This window comes from Chiroxiphia lanceolata, chromosome 10 (assembly GCF_009829145.1).
Source record: "Chiroxiphia lanceolata isolate bChiLan1 chromosome 10, bChiLan1.pri, whole genome shotgun sequence".
In the NCBI taxonomy this organism is placed as follows: Eukaryota; Metazoa; Chordata; class Aves; order Passeriformes; family Pipridae; genus Chiroxiphia; species Chiroxiphia lanceolata.
Genome location: NC_045646.1, coordinates 18,511,740 through 18,528,510, shown reverse-complemented (window position 1 = coordinate 18,528,510; position 16,771 = coordinate 18,511,740). Strand labels below are relative to the sequence as shown.

The 16,771-nt window shown below is 41.5% G+C and overlaps 1 protein-coding gene across 1 annotated transcript in view; it reads right to left on the bottom strand.

Annotated features, from left to right (window-relative positions):
• Positions 1 to 514: 514 nt before the first annotated feature.
• The window catches only part of EPHA4 (EPH receptor A4), a 106,504-nt gene continuing 90,247 nt past the window's right edge, over positions 515 to 16,771 (bottom strand). Inside the window, exons 12-18 of the mRNA XM_032697836.1 lie at positions 14,987 to 15,048; positions 14,245 to 14,454; positions 11,586 to 11,735; positions 9,003 to 9,196; positions 6,366 to 6,521; positions 5,207 to 6,089; positions 515 to 2,971 (exon numbers count right to left, since the gene is read on the bottom strand). Of these exons, the coding sequence (XP_032553727.1) occupies positions 5,975 to 6,089; positions 6,366 to 6,521; positions 9,003 to 9,196; positions 11,586 to 11,735; positions 14,245 to 14,454; positions 14,987 to 15,048 (887 nt within the window). The 3' untranslated portion in view covers positions 515 to 2,971; positions 5,207 to 5,974. The remainder of the gene's footprint in view (positions 2,972 to 5,206; positions 6,090 to 6,365; positions 6,522 to 9,002; positions 9,197 to 11,585; positions 11,736 to 14,244; positions 14,455 to 14,986; positions 15,049 to 16,771) is intronic.

Below are 16,771 nucleotides of genomic sequence, written 5' to 3'. Positions count from 1 at the left end.
GGTGAAACCCTGGCCCAAAGGATGCTGTGAAAACTGTAGGATTTCTGTTAAGGTGATGTCAGGTCTCAGGCAAGGTCCAGATGAGGGAGCAGGGGTGGGACACTATTCCCAGCCAATTCCCGTTGTGCAAATGAAACAATATGATGACCCTGTCCAGGTACAGCACCCATGGATACTAACTGGTCTCCAAGGAGAAATGATTGATATTGTTAACAAGGTCAGCCTGACTGCAGCATCCTTCCCACATCACAAACTCTTTCAGCACACCACACAGTCCAGGACATGAACTAGGAACAGTAACAAGCTTTAAGGTACTCGTGGGAGTTATGCAGCTCAAACAAACTTTGGGAGTGCATTCCTGTGAAGTCTGCTGAAGAGAATTAATCCCTTTGGGGTAAACGTCAAGGATTTTTGATTTGGAGAATTATTATTCTGAATTCTGTATTCATATCTTGTGAATATGTTGTGAATAAAGTCTACATTAAACAAATATACAATGATTAGAAATAGTCCATTTCAGGTTTGTACAGCAACTACTTTATTATTTTCAAATGCAAATGTTTGCATTGTTTGCTATTTTACAATTTTACAAACTAGGTATAAAAGACCATAAATAAATGACATAAGTTATGTGTACCTAAAATTCATGGAGGGGGAAAAAAATTACAAATTAAAACAAAATAGAAAAATCTATATATCTAACCCAGAGATCATTCAAATGCACGAACCAAGAAATGCTGTTAGATTTTTTCAGTATGAACTAAATTATAATATGCCTCATACATTCTAATTTTAACCACAGTCCTTGCATATTCCAACATACTTGCAGTGATACAAAAAAATAAATGCACTCTCTTTTTATTTGTCTGATTAGTATTTCAGATTTTTTTTTCTTTTCTGGTTATGAAAATGTCACATAAAAGAAAAATACTGCTTTTTAAGTCCTGTTCACTGGTTACTTACCAGCTTCTTGTATTTTATACATATATATTTTTAATACATAAGATCCATCACAAAATTAGCACAGCAAGAAAAACCCGGACAAACATCAACCAGTGGTGTGTGAGCAGGACAATTTCTTAACACACAGAGGCTTCTCGTGCGAGACAGGCCAGCAGTGACCTCTCCTCTCCCAAGGGGCAGCAGTGCCATGGCACTCGCCTTCCACTTGTCCCAGCTCCATCTGGAGCAGCCTGTGGCTGCCCATCCCAGCACAGCTGGCACCTCCTGGTGCCCTGCCCGTGCCCAGCCTCAGCCAACAGCATCGCTGCCTTTGCTTCCCTCCTGCAGCCCTGCCACTCCTCCTCTGCCAGAGCAGGCAGAATTACTGCTCCATGAGCTCTGAGGGTCAGCAAGGAGGAGGAAGCAGAAGCAACTTCAGGACACCACAGCTCCAGTCAAGGCTGCACATCCAGACTGCCCAACGTCTGCCAGAGCCAGCCCCTGTCCCACCTGGGCTGCACTGGTGGCCCCCAGCAGCCAGGGAGCAAGTGGGGAGTGTCACCTGCCCCGCTCCAAGTACTCTGGGCAGCCCCACGTTCCCTGGGTGCTTCCCCTCAGCTCCACTCCAACTACCTTAAGCCCCACTAAGGTGGATTCTCCAAACACAGAAAGCTTTCCTTGGTAGGAACCAGTAAGTTGCAGCACTGTTCCTCGGGCCATGGAAGAAAGAGCATCTTCTACTGTACTTCACCTGCTCTTCATTACCTGCACAAGGAACGGGACACATTTCACAACTGCCTGGCTAACTACAGTAACTTTACTGGCATTATTTGTTCCTTATCTGTGCTGGGAACCAGGAAAGTGTTCTGATTATTACATTACAAGATTTCACAGCTTGCACACAGAGCAAGGTGCTTCTGTGAATGGAAGAATTGCATATATTTGTTCGCATTCAACAAGTCTTTAAAATCCTATTTTTGCAGATAAAAAAGGCTACTTAAGAATTCAGTTCAGGATTACCAGTGGACGGAAATGCAGGTGTTGCCTCCATTACCTTGCCACTTGCAAACTGGTTGGTCTTGGTCATGAACAGGGCACTAGTACGAATAAACAACACTTAACAAAAACCTTTAGCACCCTTTAGATCCCGCAATCCGTAAATCCAAAACTAACTTGAAATTGCTCCTGTTTCAGGCTGCAGAACTACTCATTAGCGTGGCAGCTAAAAAATACACTTACAGATACAGAAATTCAAACATTTTTTAGTGTGTGTGTTCTTGCTACCATTTCAGACACAAGCTATTGGCCTACTCTCATATGACAGGGGACTCCTGTGCTTCCAGAGGTGTTCTCGGCACATTCACAGGCAGTTCTACACACGAGGTGCCTCGCACGCAAACACAGGCACACAACCACACATACGCACCTTTCAGAGGAGACAATAATCCATTATCCATTCAAGGAAAAAAAATATATTTATATCACTGCAATGGCACCTTCAGTGTAAAATGTCACCTCAGCAATGTACATAGGCAGCTCACAGGAACTGGGTTCTTTGCTGTGGCACCTGGCCTGGTGTCCTTGGTAAGATGTGTAGTGCTCCATCACCTGCATCTGTCCGAGATGGAGCGGTAAGAGCCAGGGAGACGAGGAGAGGAAATAACAAAATATATAAATAAAACTGAAGGTAGGAAGAGAAAGCAGAAGGGGAGGAAAAAAAATCCAGAAGTCTGCAGGGCTTTGACACAGTACATTCCTCAAGTGACAACTGGGTGCTGAGTCTTAAAGAGTCAGTTATCGCTCAGTGGAGAAAAACAACAGAGTGGGTGGCCCGGAAAAAAAAAAATAGAGAAAGTAAAAGTCACGCTCTCTTCAGGGACTGATGACTGCTCAGCATGTGTTTTCCAGAATCAGTGCTATGGAAGACGCAACTGTGGATCCAGAAGGCTTCATGTCTGGTCTATGTTCCTCCATGGTCAATACGATCAATAGGACAGGCTATGGGGCCATGAAAGCAAAATCCATTTCCCTGCACAAAAGAGAACACAAACGTATTAAACCACATGCGCCAAGACAGACACACAGACCTGCCCGAATCCCTACTCCTGGATCTCCCAGAGAAGCCCTGCTGTGTGTAACCAGTCCCTCCTCAGCTTCCCTCACACTATTTCGAAGTCTTGCTTCCATGGCATATCCTATATACAGGCATATAACCTATCTATCTATATTTACATGTGCCACCTCTTTTTTTTTCATCTGCTCTCTTCTAGCTGAAATTACATTCCAGTGGATTCCCTTCCTTGGCCATATTTTATTGCAGGGAACACAACCATCAGTGGCAGTGCTGAAAAACCAGCATCTGAGCTGCCTTCACAGTTTTCATTCTATAGGGACACAGTTTTCCATTTTGTGTGGAAAATATTGCACTGTTTTGAATTACCACTACTAGACTCCAAGACAGCAATTTTACAAACTGGCCAGAAAATTGGGTGTATTTTGGTTTTAGATAAAAAGATGATCTCAACAGAATGCAACAGATTTACAGCGAGGAAACTTGAAGTATCTCTGCACTTAAGATGCAAAAGAGTTTTTCCTGCTGAAAGTACAAATGTCAGGTCTTTAAAATGAGTAACTACTTCTTATGTTGCCTGGCAAAATGACATTAAAACATGCCGGTTTAAGTAGTTTTTTTTAAAGAAATCTTAAATTTCTTGAAATGGAAAAGCTTTTATAAGTAATACTGCAGAACACTTTACACTGAGCTGTCATGACTTGACAGGATCCAAATTTAGCATTCCATATTTTGAACATGTTGTTCTCTGAGAAAGTTGGGAATGCAGGAGAGTTAGTGGTCAAAATCATCAAGTTATTGTTAAAAGTGACAAAAAGTGATGTGAGTGACAATACAGTAAGTGTGACTTGTCCAACTGAGTGAACTGTTTTGGCTTTAGAATAAACTCAATTATTAAAAAAGTCTGACATATAAAGCCACTAAATCATTTCTGAATTTACTGTCAGGTGCAGACCAGGACCAAAATATTATAGACTAAAGAACCAGTCTTAGCACCATCAAACTATAAATTTCACCTTCTTGACATTGTGCCTGGCACAGCTGAAATGAAATGTCTATTCTAAAGGACACGTCAGGAAAATCCTTCTCCTATTCAGCACAGTATAAGTGGGCCTGTCCTGTCTCTTTTCTAAGGTCGTCTCATTACTTTGTTCCTCAAAAGGACTTTAAAAGGAATCTAATTTATATAGTCTGTTCAAAAGGAGTAATAGAAGCTTTAATATAAATAAAATTCAAACCTAAATGTGTTCAGAGCTTTCCTGGATAAAGCTTTATGCTGTGCAACCTACAGAGGACAAGCACATTCCCATAGCAGTCTCCTCCACCTAGCAACCCAGGGGATCCTTTCACTCACTCAGTCTCCCATCTGTTCCTTAGAGAAGGTGAAGGGCAGCTTTTCCAGCAAGTCATGCTCCATATTTTTGGCCATACTTGCAGAGGGGCATCAGGCCTCAGCTGTGCAGCCTGTACCTGGCACTCACACTCACAGCTGCCTCGATAATCCAGCCCACAGTGCTGGTTACAAGAGTGAATTTTGGTTCCCACAGCTGATCAGACTGGATCACTGTGCCTGAACTGTAACATTGCTGCATAGCACAGAGCTGTCACCCTGCCTGACACCCGAACTGCAAAACCAGGAAGGCTGCATGCACAGTCCCATTTCCTTCTGCTTCCCCTCCCATAAAACCACTGACACTGCAACTGAAACTGGTCTTGCTAAAACATAAATATTGGTTCTACTTCTGCTCACGAGAGGGCAGGAAAAGTCCTTGGTTCTCCTCAGTGAATTTATGAGTATCTGTAATTTACAAGGTTATTGTTGCTTCCTATGGGATCCACACGTGTGAGTTTTTCCCATCCAAAACACAAGCGCATCTCTACTGCTCTCAGTGCAAAGTGGGGTTGAGCTCTCAGCACTGAGCTGAGCCCTAAGACACACTCCTACACCTTGTCTGCACATCCTGACACGCAACATCTCGAGAGCAAGACCAGATTTTGAAAGAGTGCAATTTTCACTGTCATCAAATAGAGCAAACAATGGGAAACACTCAGCAATTAGTCTGGGAAACCAGTACAGGTTCTTACAAACAAGTTGGGAACCCCAAATAATACATACCACAGCATTTTTTACTTTCCCCCAACAGTGTTGAAATCCTAGCACAGTTTAAGAAATAAAGCACCATGAACATGTACCTTCCGTGAGGCAAAGGGAATTGCTTCTTGAAAGGGAAAAGAAGTCTGAAAGCTCCACAGCCACGATTGTCACAGCTGACTACTGGCAAGATGTTCACAAAATGTCTTTCAATTGTAGGCTTCAGCATGGCACAACAACAGCCAATAATCTCCCCAGAAGTCTAGTTTTGCCCAGTAATCCACAAGGTGGGTCACTTCATGTCTCAAGCCCATAAATGGGCAGATCACTAATTGGCAGGCACTGATTAGCCAAACAATATTCTCACTGAGGTTTCTGCAAGGTATTAGTGATGCATCAAGTCTGCAAAATATATCCTAGGGCAGATTCTTCATTCCAGTGAAAGATGCACATCGGTGGTTTCACCCACGAATAAAACACTATGGTTGTAATCCTACGGGTCACAGGGAGAAGGAGAGTAATGCTGTTGTTTCTTCAAGCACAGTATCTGGCAGCAAACATAGCATCAAAACTTGAATGTGACTTTATATTTATATAGATACATGTATTTTACATATCGTTGATCAACAGAGAAGTATGTTCCAAGAAACAATTTGTTCCAGGTCTGATCTAAAATGACAGCTCGTCATTTCTGGAGGCCCCCCCCCACCAACACACACGCTCGGCTTCCGCAATCTGTACATCAAGCAATGCTGCAGATCTTTATTTCGACGGGCGAGGAGACGAAGTAAAAAAAGTGCAGTTCTTCAATTAAAGTGCATGGATGAGGTAAACTAATTTCAAGAGTTTTGAGTTTATTCAGTACTGGCTCAGACGGGAACCATCCTGCCGTGCATCTGTTGCATTTGGGTGCGCATCGCCTGGACGCTGCTCAGGATCTTGTTCTGGTGCGCGATGGCCGTGATCCCGATCCTCGCCAGGTCACTGCGGAAAGCAAGAGAAGAAGCGGGGGGCTGAGAACCATGGATCAGATGCTGGTGCAGAGAAAAATATTATGAGTCAACCACAAGCAACATTAGCAAAAGCAAGGCAGATGTACAGAAATGTTTAATTAAATAAGTGGAGGCATTTTAAAGTTATCCTCCATCCAAATGAAAGGCATTCCATTCCTTTAATGAGTGTAATGATATGCAGCACAAAGCAAAAGAGGCTGATTAAATCCAGATTTACCAGTTTTTTGTTATATCGCTGAGTACTTACTCCTGGTTCATATGCACCACAGCCTCTAGGGTGGTATAGCCAGCAGCTGTGAAGTTATCCTTGTATCGCTCCATTTTCATGGCTTGGAGCCAGTCACCGACAGAAACAACCGCTGAGAACTCAGGGGAGCTGGGATCCAGCAGGGCTGTGCTAGGTCTGGATGCCAAACAGTGAAAGGACAGAGAAATGGTGTCAGCTGGATCATGAACCACAAACCAAAGTTTGGTCTCTGCAACAATTATCCTCAACGATGAGGGAAAGCAAGGGCGAGACGCTGTGCCCAACGAAACTGGTGGCTCTGCACATCAACGCAGACCAATGCAAGAAACTGAACAAAATGCAAAGGAATAGGCCAATTTTTGCTAAGAAAGAATCTGACCTTAGGTTTTTATTTTTGGTTTGAGACCTAATTTGAACCACAATGCTGCTTACAACTTCTACCTCAGAAGCAACCAAGTTCACAGAAAATGCTTTTACTTCCACAAACAAAGAAGATGGCAATGCTGGAAGGCGTTCAGTCTGCTGGGTCTGTATCTCACGGGCAGCAATGCCAGACCTTGCCAATCCTGCATGTGTCAGACCTCAGCTCAGCAGCTATAGAAACACTACTGAAGTATGTGCAAAGGAACTGGGAGCTCACACCCTGCCAGACTGGTTTGGAGGGTAAAACTCAGGGCGGGTTCAGATAAATCCTATTTCTAGCCAGGTCTGCTCAGAGCACTCAATCAAACTCAGGACAGCAGGGAGTTAATCCCCTCTTTAATCAATCCATTCCTGACTGTAGTGTGTGCCAGGAGTGGCGGGAATCACGCGAGCTTTGATCTTTTTCTCTTTTGCACTGTGGAATGTGCTTCTCATTTTCCCTTGCACAGATTTGCCAATAATTATTTTTACAAAATTTGCTTCTCTTATTAATATTTCATTTATTATTTCATGTATAGCATAAGCCCCTGTTTCATTAAACCACTATAAATTACTACTATCTATCTAATCAAAACAATTATCATTTAGCAATTTATCTGAAAATGCACATCAAAGATTAGGTGTGCAATAGCACGGTTACATCTTGCCTGAGGCACTGAGTACACACTGGTTATAGTTGGCACAACTCTTTTACTGCACTATCTAACACAAGACCAATCATGGCAACCTATTTATATATAATTATGCTGCATGTATAAAGTCATATATTAATAATGTTATATGCATACTTGAAATTCATATTCCAAAGATGAGAAATATATTTATAAACAGCCATGAACATGAAATGACCTTGAATAGGCTATTAACTTACATACACGCACAGAGAATGACCTTGAACTGTCTATTAACTATTGAAAAATCTACATATTTTCAAAGAGCACCTCTAAATTGGAAAGAAAGCAAAATGGAGGAGTTCATACTGTGGTTCTCAAATCAAATTATCACAGCAGATCATACTGTGATTCTCACCATGTAAATTATTTAAGCATCAAAGGAAGGATACATTTTTGCTAGGCTACCATTACAATTGGGGCAATTTGGAAGACGTGGTGATAGTGGCCTCACAAGGTTAATAATCCCTCTTCAGATAACATACATTGTAAGCAAGACTCACAAAGGGACCTACAAATTTAAAAAAGGAACTAGCTTTTTTTACAGCGTTGTTCTATTGAAGGCTGAGACAGAATCGCTCTTACTCCTTCACTGATTCAAGAAGCTTAATTTTGTATTGTCTAATGGATATTTTTGTACCTTCCCTTCTACTGAAAAATATATTCCCATTATCTTCCTCTTGTTTCTTTTCTTTTATGCTTTTTTTCCATATTTGCTGTGAGCAAATTTACCTGACAAAGACATTTTAAAAAAGCAGACCAAACCTGGTGTAAATTAGTAAAGCTCCTATTACTTCAGCAGTATTTCATCAGCTTAAACAAACTGCTGATCTGTCCCAACAAAGATATTTTGGTCTTACCCTACTACTCTGGCAGTTTCCTTCCTGCTGTGCTTCTTTTGCACGTACCAGGTACACCATGCTTAGCAAACAAAACAAATGTAATGCGGGATCGGTGGAGACATGAAACTGGCTTTCCACAAAATTAAATTCAAATTCACATAAAAATTAATCCACACCTTCCCAATGCCCGCAAGGCGTTGGCTGTAATGCCGTAATGCTCATTTGCAAATCCTACACAAATCTAGGGTTTATAAAACTTGATGATGTGCTTTTCCTCAGAAAACCACATCACTCCTGTTAGCTACACTGTATTGGGATGACCCTACCCCATTCGAGCCCTTTCACCACGGTGGCAGATGGGAAAGACGCAGCAAACTCTGCCTTCCAACAGAGCTTGAATGCGTCAGAGCTTTTTCAGGACGTGCTTAAGGCTGTGCTATAAACTTGCTCAGTGTTGGTGCGATACAGCAACAGCTCTGCTCGTTCCATTTTCCTTCTCACAGGGCTGGGCGAGCCTGGGGTGCCCCGGGGGTCCAGCAGTGTGCCAGCACGAGCCCTGTGCTCGCTCGCACAGTGCAGTGGCTGCTGTGCAGCCTCGCTCTGCAGAGCCACAGCACACACCTCACACCCAGGACTCGCAGCTTTGCCTGTCACCTCCAGTGTGCTCCCTCGTCCATCACCATTACTAAAGCACAGCTGACCTGGAGCTCTCACTGCCTGTCCTCTTCAGGCTGTTGGGGTTGCGGATGAGTTTGTCCAGCATGTTGACGATCTGTCCAAATTTAGGCCTGTCACTGCGCTCCTTCTGCCAGCAGTCCAGCATCAGCTGATGGAGAGCAATGGGGCAGTCCATCGGGGGTGGCAGCCGGTACCCTTCCTCAATGGCTTTAATTACCTATAAATGGCACAATTAGGAAGACATTAGAGAACATCAGACACTGTTCACATCTACCAGCTGAGTATCATTTATCCTAGGGCAATACAAACTATGGTAACAAATCCACAATTAAGTGAAACAACATGGAAAATTTCACTCAGACTCAGGCAGTTGGTGGTCTCAGAACTGCCATTTCTCCTCAGAAATTCAAAACTAAAAGGGTTCAGCATCCAAAGCAGATATCAGATACAGGAAGGCAATGTGTCACAAAAGAGCACATTGGATATAGGGATGACAGAATAGCCCTGGTTAGAATTAAGCAACTATCGTTGGACAGAGGGTTGGAGAAGCAACAGCTCTACAGAAAATCTTAAATATCTGTCAGTTTTGGGTGCAATATGTTGAAAATTATGTTTTCCCCATAATTTTTAAGGTACAGCAGATCACCCCCTCCCCCTTGTCCCCCAGGCTGGTTCATCTCTGTGAGTAATACAGGCCTTGCAGAGAACCTGTTCTCTCACCACTATATGCTCTGAGCCAAGAAATGCAGAGATGGGAACCCTTTTGTGCAGCTTTACAGAAGTCCAACACAGCTTAAGCATGTATTTCACATTTAACAGAATTCAGAGAAACTCACAAACTGAAGTCACTTCAAACCCTCCAAAATGGGCTCCAGAGCTCAGTATTCTGATGTCTTCTTAGCTCTCTCAGGAGAACGGGATTCAATTCTGACATGACAGGGACACGACCCAAGAGCCTCCAGATCTGAATTAATCGATATGACACTGCTGGCAGGACTCACCATGAGACCAGAGACCAGGAGTGAACTGAGACTGAGTTGCACTAAATTCCCTCATTTAGTGCTTGTCCAATTAGTGGCTAAAATCCACTGGGAGGACAGCGTGAGGAATATGCTTGTATTATTAGCAGCTATTCAGTGACCACAAACAAAGTGGCTCTCACTACTCCAGAAAGTATGAAGATCCTTTTGATCTCTCTTGATTCAATAGACACTGAGTATACTTTGAAATCCACTTCTGCTTTTTGTGAAAAGTACTGATTTTGCCATCATTAAGGAGAAAAAAAAGGCATATCTATGACATGTACATGTGAAGAGTGTGCAAGGATCATAATACTGGCTTTCCCTGTACTGTTCAAGCCAGCTTTTCAACCTGGTCTAGCAGCACATATTAGCAGTGTACACCAGCCTAACATAAACAGCTCTAATAAAAACAGCTCTGTGTTTGTTGCAGTGAGCTCCACTGTGCTGTGCAGACATGCTTGATATAACCGAGACACATCTGGTGTTTTATTTTCTTGCTAAGTCTTGATGACTTCCTGTTAGCAAAGGAAGGCAAGATTGGGTGCCAGAAGAGACATTTCACATCAGAAGGAAATTAAAATTATATCCCCTGTTTAGATTAAATGCCATCCGCATCTAGACACTCTTTGAAAATGTTCAGCTCTACATAAGAAAGCAGATGACTTGTAAAATGACTTAACCACTCCCAGGACCATATATTCAGATTACCATTTTCTTCTTCCTTTATACCCTTGTAAATCCCCTGGGAAAAGAATTGTGGATAATCTAGGCTTCATTTTCACTGGGATTTTTTTATTTTCATTTAATAAAAATTCCATTAGCAAAAGCTCTTATTAGCATTATTATTAAATACTCTTCTGGAATAGCAGCCATTGTGCATGCTCCCTCTTGGAATACACTGAAGTAGTCCAGATGGTACAGTTAAACAGGACATGCATAATTTAAGAATGGTCATTTCCAAAAGCTGCTTTTTAATGTCCTCAGGGGGCAGCTATGCCATTGTCACAAGGATGCTCAGAACTGGATTTCATACATGTTGATTTAGATATCCTACAAGAAATAAAATCACCTGAAAGAGTTACAAGCATAGCGGAGCTTCAAGAATTAACTAGCAATAGGAAGCCCAATTAAATTCAAATGTTTTTTTCTTAAAGACATTTAATAAACTCAAGATTTAATATGAACATTCAAATCTCCCCTCTCCTGACAGTATTACGATCTGACAGTTTAAATATATTAGTTTCCCTTTCCTCCATTTTTCTTTCTTACATTAATTGTTCGGGTTTTTTTAATTAAAAAACCAAAACAAATAAAGCTGATACACAAGTTACAGACCCTAACTTGAAAACTCTCTATTCCCTGACCAGAGACCAGGCTTCAAGTACTCAAGGAATTTTAGTTCCAGAGAAGCTCCCCGAGAAAACAGGGGTTCTACCACCCGTAATATCCTTTTAAAAACCTGGAATAAACGTCTTATAACCATATAGCAACTGACACAGAAACACACCAGCAGATGTCTAAGGACAAAGGTAAAGGTGAGGTGAGAGGAAAGAGAGACAAAAGGAAGCTCAGAAGGAGACTCACATCTTGATTGGACATATCCCAGTAAGGTCTTTCTCCGTAGGACATCACTTCCCACATGACGATGCCATAGCTCCACACGTCACTAGCTGATGTGAATTTACGGTAGGCAATTGCCTCTGGTGCAGTCCACCTGATGGGGATCTTGCCACCCTGTCACAAATAAAAGAAACCACAGGCTAGTGAGTCACTGACCCAGTAATGTGCGTGGCTGACACTGTTCTACGCATTAAAAATACAAAATGCTTTTTGTACACAACTCCAGAATCCTTCTTAAAAAGGCATCCACTTTCTCTCTTGCTTGCCATAAAACTGTCAGATCCAACCAGGAGGCAATGCTGCCCATCTGTTTTCTTTAGTCACAAGGAGGCGAACCAGTAAATTGTTAAATGAATTTTTATCAGCCCTCCAAGAGATCTCCGCTTAGGGCTATGCTGAAGCCTGAGAACAAGCCAGGGGTTTTACAAAGTATATATTAGAGATTTAGTTGACAAAACAAACAAGTACACGCTGTTAATTACTATTTCCTTGCTTGCCTGTCTGACCTGTTTGGCCTGTTTCAGAAAAATGGGATTATAAACGTTTTGCTTTTCAAAAAGGTAAAATAAAGAGAGGAAAAACTGGAAAGATTTATGAATACGGTGGTGTTTCCCATGGGCAATATCCCAATTCCTACCAGAGATGTGAGATGGCAAGCAAGCCTCTGGGCTCTCCCAGACCCTGGGGGAGGAGTTCAACACCAGACCATGGTACAAAGCTGCTTTTGATACCTGTTGGAGAGAGTTCCCTCTTCTTACAATACTTCTTTCTAAATAAATAAAAAAACTTGGGCATCTGATATGGACCACTGAGGTCCTGCACTGTTTAAAAAGGAACTCACTCCATCCTGTTTATCTGATTTTGCCTTAGCTGAGTGATCCCAGGCCAGAGATTTCTCCTTTTGTTTATGCTAATATGTAAGGTGTTTTTAATTGAGCTTTTGGTTTCCTGCAGTTCCATCTGGGGAATGACTTAAGCTGAACAAAGGTTTTCAGGTTTTTTCATTTGCTTTTATGCTTTTTTGATTAAGTTTGTTTTGGTAGTTTTTTCCCCAACAACCTTTCAGATAGTTTTTATCCATAACTGAGTGCAGCATATGCATACTTAATGGTATATTGTTCTAGTATATCTCTCAAGTGTTTTACATGGACTTGTTCCAAAGCCAAGGGAAATCAAAAGGGGTCCTTCTCCTAGTTTCTTTGGCCTTTGCATCAGGCCCTTTGTGAATCAGGTTGTAGCAATATGTGCCTTGTGAGGCTATAGGATGCTCTCACTTTAATACTACTAACAAGAGCAGAACACACCATTCTCTTATAAAAGGCTGCTTTAAAAATTGCATTCTACTGCATTGTCTCTGGTTATGCAAGAGCTTTATTCCTCCTTTCAGACATAGATGCATGGGCATTATTTATACGTGGTTGTTGTTCTAAAAATTGTCAATAAGCTCTTTATATTTAGCTGCTTGAGCACAGTGGAGTTAATTCGAAGTTTCCTGATCCTTCATTACTGATACCAAATGAAGACAATGACTATAAAGCAAATGTCATTGATTCTCTTTAATTTACTCTTGAGAGCAAACATAATGCTGTATCTCCACTTGCTAAATTTAAAGGGAAGCTTTTTAGTCATTTCTGTCTTGCCCTTGTGTACTTGTCTAAACTCTAATTTCCCCAAATCTAGCTTTCAGATATCTGCTTCTTCCACTTGTCACCCTTATGAGTGAGAAAAAGCAAGGCTGGCCAGCATTTAATACTACATGAGTCTCTCCTTCCCTATAATGAACTGTGAATCCATTAAAGGATGAGTGTTGGGATTAAATGGCAAGATCTGAGTGCTGCAAACAAACTCTGCACTGGAGAGAACAGATGGAGAATGGCAGATACTTAAAAATGAAGAAAATAAGCAATTAAAAAAGGAGACCTTATAAACTCTGACTTTTTTTTCTTTGCGTGCATGTTGATATCAGAGGTGTTGGTACAAAGACTGGTAATGACTGGGATGTTGCTTTGTGGCCAGAACTACTTGCATTAGCCCTATTCCACATGCAGTATATTAAAATGGATTTAGCAAAATTACCTAACAGTGGGATGCTGAAATGCAGATAAAATGGGAAAGAAACAAAAGATGGGAATGCAGGCCTCACACTATTCCCAGTACAAATTATTTAGGTCAAATTTACGACTTGCTTCATGATGGGCAAGACTGGATTTATATATTTTTTTTTTTTTGGTGACATGTCTTCACTTGCTGTATCAAACCTCACGTAGGACTGGCCACTTGAAAATCATTAGGCACATTTGTAGATATCTGAAAGAACAGAAATCCAAGCTCTAATTTCCAGCATCAGATTCCTGTCATGCGCTCTACCACGCTGAAGGAACCAGAGGAATACAGGGGTCACATCCTTGGAGAAGAAATACTGATGTGGCCACTGCTGTAGCAATAACACTACATCAATTTATACCAGCTATGGAGTCTGGGCCAATGTTTACTTTTAGGTTGTGCTATAAGTTTTCACTTGTGACTGAGATTATTTTAAAACAAACCACTGTCACCTCCCACACAGTCACAAAACCAACATGTAGGCAAGACAACCCACTGGACATTTTCTTTCCCTCCTTACCCGTGTGGTATAAGCTGCTTCAGGGTCATCTTCCAGGACCCGGGACATGCCAAAATCAGACACTTTGCAGACCAAGTTGCTGTTGACCAGGATGTTGCGAGCAGCGAGATCCCGATGCACATAACTCATGTCAGAGAGATACTTCATTCCTGAGCCAATGCCACGAAGCATCCCCACCAACTGGATGACTGTAAATCTGCCATCGTTCTTCTGCATATGGGGAAAGGAAGAAAATCACAGAGCATTAAGCTAAAAGCTGCATTATTGCCATTGCTGAAACTGGCAAAGAGCATAGCTCTGGATTCCCATCTTCTCTCAATAAAATGCAATGTTATTTCCTCACTCTCCTGACAAGTGTCTATAATTCACCAGTAAAGCAAAAACCCAGAGCTTCTGTCACAGCTTCCAGTGATGCAGTATCCAGTTTGCAATGAATCTGGTTTTAATGAGTCTACAGCACTGCAATGCTTTCAAAAATGGAGCAAATCAGAAGTGGCCCCATTAAATATGCTGCTATTTTAAAAATTACATTTATACTATATTCTCCCCCTTTATATTTATTCTGGTTTTCGATAGAAGCAACACCAGAAAACAGAATTTCCCAAGTACAGACACAATTTTTTTAAAACTGCTGAATTTTCAGTATCTTTCTGGGGGAGGGAAAAAAAAAAAAAAAAAAAAAAAAAAACCAGAAAATGTTTCCCAGTATAAAATCTCCTTAGCTTTTGAAGAAATCACTTACCCTGAGGAAGGCATCCAAGGAGCCATTCTCCATGTACTCAGTTATGATCATTACCGGTTTACCTAAAGTTCGCAGAAAGAAAAACACAATTCCTTGATGAACACCGATGTTAATGGGATAAAAATGGGTTGCACATGATTTTACTGCCAAGACACCTGGCTTACACAATCTAATTTAATTTGAAAAGCACCAAGCTTATGCCTCAGCTGTGGGGAGCAAGGGAAGAAATATTATAGGACAGAAGCATTTAAAAGGCCCATCTGGAAGGTTAACCCTTTGACTGACTCATTGACAAGGTCTTTAACTAAAGTGGCTCCTGTTCTCTAAGGAATATATGAATTGACAATTGAGAGCTAAAAACCAAAGATCTGTTCAAACCTGACAAAAATCTTTAGTGTAATTAAATTGCTTGTACACTAGAAAAATGGAATTTGTGAATGCTTTGGTCTCTCTGCCTCTTTTGAAAGATCAATGCTTTAAATGAGTTAGAAGCTGTCATGAGCTAGAAGGTACTCCAAGACAACTGGATTCAAGAATGAAAAATACAGGCTGTTCCTCTCAACTTTCTCTGCCCCAAATTAGTATTCCATGTCTCTTGTTATTTATAAATGAGCCAAAGCCATTTGCCTCCTGAAGTCAACCACAGGCTAAATGATTCAATGCACTGTGTCACATGTGGGGCACAGCGCTAGGTAGCACTCAGCTCCCCGTGCTGCAACAGGAGCCAGGCTGGGCAACCTGAGGAGAAATGTCATGTCACTGACACAGGGATGCTTTCTAGGCACTCTCCTGCCCCAAACAGCAGCAAATACATAAATAATGCTTAATGTTGTCTTTAAGTTTTATAAAGGTCGTACAATGCTGAAACTGAAAACACTTAGGTACATCCAAGTGGCACTAGTTATTCCTTGGAGTTAAATCATGCTGGATATCTGGAATACAGATACTTGTGGAAATAGGTCCAATAACATCTCAAAAGTGAGCAATGGGACAAGTACAGAGGTGACTTATGTCGAACAGCAGAAGTCTGGTCCCAAGATGAGCACTGTTAAGCTCATCTGAAGTCAGGGGAGTGCCTGACAATCAGTGCTGTCTGACATGGCATCCCTTCCTCCCACTTATGCTTTACCTACAGGTATTATAGAGTTTCTTCCTAAATAAAAGATGGTGTCCCAGAGAAACTCAGCTTTTACTTCCTGGAGCAGCTCTGAATAAGGAAACATTGGGGAAAGAAGGCTTCAATGGCCGTGTCACCTAGACTGTAGATAGCTCCACTCTGTCTTGGTATGAGAGGTATCAGAATAACTCAATTCTTCTTTGCTTCTGTCACAAGCAAGTATTTGCTCACAAAAAGCCATCTCTCAAAATTACCCTACCATGAAATGTTGCAGTATTTAAAGTTCCCCTAATAATTTCTACCTCAGTGTATCTTTCACCAAGATGCTTTTCTCTTCATTTGTCAGGGATTTCTGTTTTTGAAGTAACCTTTTTTTAATTAGAAAATAATATGCTACAAGGACTGTCTGTACTGAAAATTTTACATTTCACTTAGGCCAAGATCTATGTGCAATGCATCATTTATTTTACTCATCAGTACTTATTTCACCTTTTTAGTCCCAACCTATCCTTTGCAGGCCTTTTACTATTCCTGCTTTTACTTCCCTTTCTGCTGATAGCCAAACTCTTACTGCTTTGGTCCCATGCAAGCTGTCAATGAGATGTCAGCCTGGCTATGGAACCCTTTCTGATTTGCATGAACGCTGCAGAGAAGCAATGGTATTGCAC